Genomic DNA, 9,056 nt, shown 5'->3' on the forward strand with positions numbered 1-9,056 from the left:
TATTTTCTAAGGAGTTTAGAAAATAATAATAATTAAAATAGTTTTAATTATTATTTAAACATTTTATAAGATAAAGTGTGGGATTTATATATATTAATATATATTGATATAATAATTGTGTAAAACCTAGGAGGGCCCTATATAAAGAAAGAGATGAGAAGGCTTTAGACAACTCGGGTTTTGTGAAAACCTAGTAGCCTCCCTCACCTTCTTCATCTCTCTCTCTCTCTCAAAAGTAGAAGGGCTCCATCTTTATAAAAGCTTCATCGAAGGATTAATCTTGGTGGATACCGGTAGAGTGCTTCACGCATTGAGAAGCAACTGCTAGGACCTCTCTTTGTCTTCCTTGGATCGCTTTTAAAGGTTAGAATTCGATTCTAAAACTATTTCATAAATCGTATGTGTAATTTATGTGTCTTTCTATATGCGCGATTCATGATTTACGGATTGATAATTGTTATATCATGCTTCCGCTCTTCCGTAAATTCCTTCAACCTTTACACTTTGAACAATACAATGTATGAGTGTAATACAACGGAAACTATGAACTCAATATAGATATATATTCAAATATAAGTACTAGAGCTCAAATAAAGATTTTGCAATGAAAGTGTTGTATTTTCAGTAAGCTTGAAGTGTGTGTTCTTGTTATTGAAAACGGAAACCACACTCAAGTATATATACACAAAGATTCAACGGTCAATTTGCTAACAAAATCTAACGTTCTTGTTCCAACCGAACTCACGTATATTTTGTTCCATATTTGAACGTTTAATCTTGTGAAGTTTACTGAGTAAAAAGCGTAGAAACGTTGTGAAATATCTCAGTAAAACGTTTATATAAAAACCATAATTTGAAATCAAATAGGAGTAGTTAGAGATAAGATCGAGTAAGAGATAAAACTCCTATAAGTTAGGAAATCGTTTTTGTTTGAAATTCTGATTTAAAACTGAGCTCTAATATTTATATAAGTCATATATAAATATTAAAGTCCTTACAAATCGTTTCCTAATAATTCTCCATGACTTTCGACTTTGATCCTTATCCATTTTCTATTCTGTTCACGCTGTGAGCTTGCTGATAAGCCTGAATAATATCTTGTAAGCTTGCTGACAGTTGATCATAATACTAAAACTTAGCAAACTGTTAGCACATGTATATAAGTCTTTGATAGCTCGCTAACAAACCTCAGTTTTATATTATTAGCTTGGTGTGATCATCAAAACCTTGAGAGTATCACTAAATAATATAAACTCTAATATTTTTTTTTTAACTTATGTGATTAAGTTTATCTAATATATACGTTAAGATTCTACTAAAAAGGATTATTAGACGTCTTAGCCAGTCATGGATAATATATAATTTTGTTAGTTGTTATTTTCAACAAAAAAAGTAAAATTTAATTTAAATTAATTAAGTGATACATTAATAAAGGTTCTACTAATTGATGCATTTAGTTTTTTATATAAAGACAAAATAAATTAATAAATTTAGATTAATAAAATCTTTAAAATTCTCTAACAATATTTTTTGGTGTAGGAGATTCTTAACATAACACTATAAAGTTATTGAACCTTTAATAGAATTTTAAAGAAAATCTGATGTAAATTAATACATTAATAGATTCTACTAATTGGTACATTAAGTTTTTTATATAAGGACAAAAGAAATTAATAAATTTAGATTAATAAAATTCTTAAAATTCTCTAATAATATATTCAAATATTCATGTCATTTATAGTGTTTTTTTAGAAAAAAATATTATTCCAAATGATTGTGCTATTAAAATGTTTTATATAATACAATTTTAATGTTCAAACACCCAATTTTTAAAATTTTGACAATAAATTTTTAAAAAGTTAAAAGATTCATTAGGATTAAATAATCGTATATTACATATTTAATATTAAAATGAAAATCTACAATTTTGTGAATTCTTAATAATAGTCACCTCTTCAAATCTTCTATAAAATCTTAACACCATTCAACAAATTAAATAAATTATTTCACTAATCATTAATAAAGCTTTCCCAACCTATATTAAATAAATTATTTCACTAATCATTAAAACTTACCCAACCTATAAATTTCTAATAATAGTCACCTCTTCTACTACCTCATATAGGATTTTATGATTCCATCACAGACTACTTGTATCACAGATTGCAACATTTGAGTATTCACATTGAGCTTTATCTTTTTGTCTTTGTCCATTGGTTGAGTGAACTCTGAGTCAAGATAGTTATTGGTGCACCCTCCTTCCATCCCCATCCAATTGTTGAAGCATTTGAAGAAAAAAGAGGAACATAATTACTACCAGATCCTATCAAAGCAAACACTGCGAAGCAAACACGCGCGAAGGAACAAGTTATCAAATAATGAAAAATTATTTTCCTCTGTCATGTACATGATAAACATACCATTAACTATCAAGAAGCACAGCCAAATCATCATCGAATTCTTTGATAAACATACCATTAACTATCAAGAAGCACAACCAAATCATCATCGAATTCTTAGCAACAAGTTGACTGACAAAAATCGCTGGTGCAGAACACCATCATGAACACTCTAGTGAACACAAAAAGATAGAACCTATATTCTCAAGAATGAATTAATCCGTCAAGTTGTTCTCCATTGAAGCTCCGATATAATCCAATATATAATGAGAACATACCATTAACTATCAAGAAGCACAACCAAATCATCATCGAATTCTTAGCAACAAGTTGACTGACAAAAATCACTGGTGCAGAACACCACCATGAACACTCTAGTGAACACAAAAATATAGAACCTATATTCTCAAGAATGAATTAATCCGTCAAGTTGTTCTCCATTGAAGCTCCGATATAATCCAATATATAATGAGAATGAAATCTGTTGAAGTAAAATTGGTATATTAAGACTTGCAAGCTGTTACGTGGGTTGTATTGACAAGATCATTAATATATATGTGTATGTATTATGCTCATAAATAGTAATTAAATCATCAGCGTGAAAGATGGAAGGACACAATCTCTTCATGGAAGGAAACGTAGAGATTTTGTATTGATTGAATACGCTAAATGTACGTACAAAAGTTATAGATTTTTTTTTTTTGCCAATATACTACCCTTAAACTGAATCTCAACAAATATAGAAAATTCATTTAATTAATTTTGACCACAAGATCAAATCATATCCAATGGTTGATGTATGGTCTCTCGAGTCTCTCACAATGCCTCGGTCTCTTTTGAACCTCGCCCTATATATATATATATATATATATATATATATATATATATATATATAGACAAAAGTTATTTGGGATCCCATAATCTTTTGGAGTCTTGGAGTCCAAATCCAGGCCATCTATTTTAAAAGGATCCTACGGCTGGGAGTAAATCTGCTTTGTTTTTTTTAAAAACTATTTAATTAATATTTTTATACAAGCAGCGACATAGGTTATCATGTGTGTATCCTCTCTGCGGACAAACATTCTAGCGCCAGTTATGGGGCGGTTACAACAAGATGAGGTTTTTATGGAGTTCAAACTGCAACCATGTACTGCAATCTTTATATCAATTTCTAAACCATTTTCACCCTTTCGTTCATGTGTTTGGAGGTACGATCAAACAATTCATCTGCAGGACGTTAATACCATGTCTAATCAGAATCCAGAATCTGGTAAGTACTGCATATAATTTATTGTTTGATTTACATGGAGTCGGTTCCTAAATGTTATACTCATTCAGGAACATCGTGTTGCAGGTGTTTGTCTTTTTTTCTATTAGTAATACTATGTTCTGCAGAAATTTGTTTTCAGTTCCGTTATGTGTAGTTTTGCACGATTAGACATTAGTTTCATTAACTGGTTTAGGAAATAATTTCGTCATTGTTTTGTTCTTAGGTGCTTCGGATGTTCATCACATTGAGAGTTCCGATTCCGAACATTCATATAGCGACTCTGATGATGAAAGTGCTGAGATTGATGAGGACAAACTAGATGAGATTGATACTGCAGAGGAATGTCTATACCCCAAAGTTCCCGCCCCTAGAGTAGTTGTCACTCCTACTGGTGATAAAGTCTGGATTCCATCTTGTGACGATGTATACAAACCACGAACAAACCAGCACTTTCAAACACTAGAAGATGCCTTTAAATTTTATCGGGAATATGGGCGGCAAGGTGGATTTGATGTTCGTAAGTACGGACAAAAATCCAACAGAAGTGGTAATGTGGTGTCCAAGAAAATTATGTGTAACTGTGGTGGTAATCCTACTCCTGGAAAATCAAATCCTAAAGATGACATGGTTGCAGAAAGTTCGCAAGTTAGAAGAACCACGTCCCGTAGATGTGATTGTGAAGCTCACATCGTTTTGAAAGCCGCAGGACTAAGGGGTTTTGTTATTATGAGTTTTGTGGAAGATCACAATCATCCTTTAGCAGTTGGTGCTGAAAATATGTTTTTGAGATGTAATCGGAAAGTATCTAAAAGTCAGCAAAATTTTATTATGGATTGTTCTCGAGCGAAGATTGGTGCAACACGAGCTTATAATTTAGCCAAGGAGATGGTTGGATCATACGAGAATGTTGGTGCTACAATTTCGGACTTCAAGAATTTTGCACGAGATGTTAAACTTGGAATTGGAGAAAATGATGCGAGTTTGATTATTGACAAATTTAAACTGAGAATGAAGTCATCCAAAGATAAATTTTATTACGACTACAAGACGGATCGAGAAGGTCATTTGACAGGATTGTTTTGGACGGATGCAATAGGCCAAGCCAACTATGAGATTTTCGGCGACATTTTTTCATTTGATCCTACTTTCCGCACTAACAAGTAAAATATGTTACACTATTATTTTATGTTACTTTACCTGAATTCTGAGTTATATTACTACGCTCTCGGTGCTATGTTTCAGTTGCAGAACACGATGTTTTTTTACCAGAATTGCAACTATTATTAGAACCGAACATGCTGCATACTGCCATGCTATTCGCAGAATTCAGTGATGCAGTATTAGATATAAAAAAAGTCTTTTTGTTCCATGGTTACACTTAAATTGTACTGCTAATGAATTTGAAATTTGAGGGGTAGTATGTTTTATTGTTATACTTGTATAATCTCAAGTTTCAGTGTCCACCTTATACTCTGTTTTTAATTTTCTGCATGTGCGTACTGCTGTACCAGGTTCGGATCAACATTGCCTGCGTTTTCATAGTTTCACACCAATGTGATTTGGTGGTGTCCGTGTATTTGTTGAGCACCATTAGTAGATAATAATGGCCAGAAATACTAATAGTTTTCACAGCACTTGCCATCACATCGAGCCTATGCATGTCAGCAGGCTTATTATTTAGCCATAAAGGATTTGACATTTTACACACATTCTAATAACGTATTAATTTTACCATTCCTAAAACTAAGTGACTATTTTTTTTGCAATTTTGTATTTTTTTGCTTGTCTTTAGCACTCCTAGTAATGTAGCCACATCCCTGGTGGTTTCCTTTGAATAATATCATGTGTTTGTTGTTTGCCAGATATAATATGGTATTCGTGCCATTCACCGGGGTCGACAATCACTGGAAAAATGTAACATTTGGTGCTTCTCTAATTGCAAAGGAGGATTACAAGAACTTCAAATGGTTGATTAATACCTTTAAAGGTGCCATGGGTCACGCGCCTACATGTGTTATTACAGACCAATGTCCTGCGATTAAGAAGGCTCTTCACCTAAACTGGCCTCATACGAAGCACAGATTATGTATGTGGCATATAATGAACAAACTACCTTCCAAGGTTCGGATTTTTATTTATTACAGTTATTTGATTTAAAATATTATCTCAATAACGTTCTGCACGTTCACAAGTGTTTACTTCCTTCTTATCTTAGACTGGTCCTATACGTGCTACGGATAAAGTATTTATGTCCAAATTGAAGTCTGTAATTTATTCAGAACACTCTTCACCTCTAGAATTTGAAGAAGGATGGAGCTCAGTTATATCAGAGTATAAATTACAGGATAACCAATGGATGTCCGCTATGTTTAGGCAGCGTAGAAGTTGGATTCCCGCATACTTTTTAGAAATTGATATGGCAGGCTTGCTGCGCACCACGTCGAGGTCTGAAAGCTCTAATTCCTTTTTCCAGCACTTTCATGAGCGTGGAGACACACTGGTTCAGTTTTATTCAAGCTTTGAAAGTGCTATGGATAAACAAAGAATCCGTACAGTCGAAGATGACAAGAATTCACGCAAGACACCAAGGTTTGAGACTCCATTATAGATTGAAAAAGATGCTGCACAGGTGTACACGTTGGCTCTCTACTACCGTGTCAGGGAAGAAATTAAAAATGCTTGTTTTCATACAAGCATGCCTGAGATGACACAAACCGATGAGACCCGGGTTTTTATGTGCAAAGATGATTTACTCAAGGGCAAAATATTCAAGGTACTGTATTCTACATAACTCGCATCCTTTCCTTTCAGTCCTGAATATATTTTAATCTCATATCTGTTTTTTATAGGTATCTGTCACCCGTAGTAATAATGACGTCGAGTGTAGTTGTAAGTTTTATAACCGCTATGGATACTTATGTTGTCATGCATTTGCGGCATTGCAGCAATGTGGCATTCAAAAAATACCACGTCAATTTATAAAAGCCAGGTGGACAAAAGATGCCTTGAAAAATCATTCCTCCATAGGCTCCCTTGAAACTCCATCGAACTGTGACAAGACTGAGCGGACCAAACTCAAACGTACCCGAGTATGGTTTCAATTTGAGAGCTGTTTGGACTTGGTTGGGGACGATGAGGACAAGTTGGATATGGTGGGGTTACTTGTGCGAGATATGGAATCAAAGTTGCAGGAGGATTGTGAAAATGATGAAGGACAAAGTCGAGCACGCCGAGTTGATTCATTTATCGGCCCTGTACCACCTAATGAGGATTGCGTTCAGAATCCAAATATCAGCAAGAACAAAGGTAGTGGCTCGCGCATTAAAAGCACTCGAGAGATTTCTATTCATTCCAAGGGACAACGTACATGCAGCATTTGTAATAAAACTAAAGGACACAATGCGCGCACGTGCCCAACTTTGAAGAAATAGAGTGAGGGCTTTTTTATCATTCTACAGTAGATTTCTAGTCATATTTATTTTCATGTGAGATGTTCTTTGTAGCTTCACTGAACATTTTCCGTTATTATTTTAAAGTTTGTAATGTGGCTTGGAGGACCACGATGAATGGCAGATTATTAACATATTGTTATTGTGATTCTATTTGTTTGGTCTTCAAGTATTAGGCCCAAGAGGACTAACATGTTAATTAGTTGGTATTGTCACCTTTGGAATGTTACGCAGGAAAATTAAAAAAGCAGTTAAGATTTTGCAATAAAGCTAGTCTTACATCTTAGTTACATACCCCTCTTTTTTTCAAAGGTTGGATGCATATAATTGCTTAGTTGCACAAGTAGTTCTCCTGTAAGACAGTGTACGTTTTCAACAAAAAGAAATGCGGCCCCTGTGCACTTGTCTAATTATTAGTGTGCATCTTTATGTACTAGCCAAAGCTACAGAATTAAAAAACCGAACATGAACACCAAAAAAATAACCAAGGACAGGAGCTTGATATATAATATAATATTTATGAATTCATATCAATGTCAACAATTCCAACTAGTACTTAAAAATCCCCAAGCAAATCTAGGATGCGAAGATATATCCTAGCTTAAAGTCTTAAAAAAAAATGGCCAACAGGTTTTCCTTCCTATATCTGACCATTTTTTGAAGCACACGACGAACCACCCTAACACGAAATATTTAAATTGTGGAATACATAAATAAGATATTAACAGCATCAATTGCCTAACAGCTTCCTCTTCGAGTAATTCACCATTTGGTGCAGCACCAGATGCCGTTTCCTGTTTTTAGACCACAGCAGAATTCGGTGAGCATATATCGCTCTTAGCTTCAGCAGTATACTCTTCTGATTGTCCTGCAAGTTAGGAATGCCAAATCAAGCACTTGTAATGACAACAGAGATTTAATAAAAGGCAGAATACACACCCGCTCAGCTCGCAGTCCAGTACTCCATCCATTTGCGCTTCCCATGTAGCACTCTAAATGCCTCATAACAAATACACCGCAGTCCACTACATTATCTAATGTTTGCCAGCTCATTGTCACGATAGTCGGCTCCAGTTCAATTATCTCTCGCTGCTTAGGTACTCGGTAGCATTCCAGAAACTGGCAGAAGCATTCATGCTGCAATGAACAATGTAATTAGATATACTTTCCACTGCCTAACAAATATACTATTTATTGGAGGCTTTGTTTGATTAATGGCTTACATGATTTCTGTAGCGTTCATATACGCAAGAATGTATATCTGCAGATTATAAGTTCGTAAAAAATCATCTACACTCATGTACACATACACGTATAGATTTTACTTAAATTTCATTGAGGAATAGACATACCAGGTTCCATGGAAGATCGTCGTACGTATCCTCCATACACATCTCCTGGACTCGGTTGTCTATAATTTCCCATCGCGGTTTTTTGATGTTGTAACAAATGATGTAGTGATGGGTACCAGTATACACCGGGAAAATGAACTACATGGCAACAATAAAACCCATCTATTACACCATGTAGCAGAGAAAGTAAGATATGCTACTTTCTAAAGTGTGTGACAAACCCAATAATTTACACAAGTAGAATTTTACCATTTCAAAATCATTAATGTCAAACATACGCCCATGGATATCTTTCACCAGCTGCAGGACCACCTCCATGTTATCATCAAATGCGGCATAACGATTAAGCCTTGCATCCACATCTCCTTTTGCAACATTCATCAACATTGGTCCATACTGCATATGTATCAAAAAGAGGACAATAAATTATAAGGAAACAACAAGCTATGGGGGCAACATATAGGAATTCTGTTATGCAAACTTACTATTGTTTCACTATTTAGGAACATGCGAAGTGGGAAGGAATCCGCTCTAAGAAGCTCATTTTCATTCAGCATGGATGTCCACGTGTCAATCACGGTAGATT

General features: G+C 34.5%; 1 protein-coding gene across 1 annotated transcript; it reads left to right on the forward strand.

Moving 5' to 3' along the window:
- The first annotated feature begins 3,644 nt into the window (after positions 1 to 3,644).
- Positions 3,645 to 7,100, forward strand: LOC108203475 (protein FAR1-RELATED SEQUENCE 5-like). Its single transcript, XM_017372420.1, has 6 exons — positions 3,645 to 3,669; positions 3,893 to 4,829; positions 5,532 to 5,790; positions 5,885 to 6,258; positions 6,331 to 6,442; positions 6,519 to 7,100. Exons 1-6 carry the CDS (start codon positions 3,645 to 3,647, stop codon positions 7,098 to 7,100), a joined length of 2,289 nt encoding a protein of 762 aa, XP_017227909.1.
- Positions 7,101 to 9,056: the final 1,956 nt, after the last annotated feature.

This window comes from Daucus carota, chromosome 4, assembly GCF_001625215.2.
Source record: "Daucus carota subsp. sativus chromosome 4, DH1 v3.0, whole genome shotgun sequence".
In the NCBI taxonomy this organism is placed as follows: Eukaryota; Viridiplantae; Streptophyta; class Magnoliopsida; order Apiales; family Apiaceae; genus Daucus; species Daucus carota.

What these genes read in the sequence shown, in the direction of transcription:
- LOC108203475 (XM_017372420.1), top strand. Translation starts at nt 3,645, where the DNA reads ATGTCTAATCAGAATCCAGAATCTG. An exon ending in TAATCAGAATCCAGAATCTG is followed by an intron (nt 3,670 to 3,892) that starts GTAAGTACTGCA and finishes TTTTGTTCTTAG; the next exon opens with GTGCTTCGGATGTTCATCAC. An exon ending in AATTCACGCAAGACACCAAG is followed by an intron (nt 6,259 to 6,330) that starts GTTTGAGACTCC and finishes CTACCGTGTCAG; the next exon opens with GGAAGAAATTAAAAATGCTT.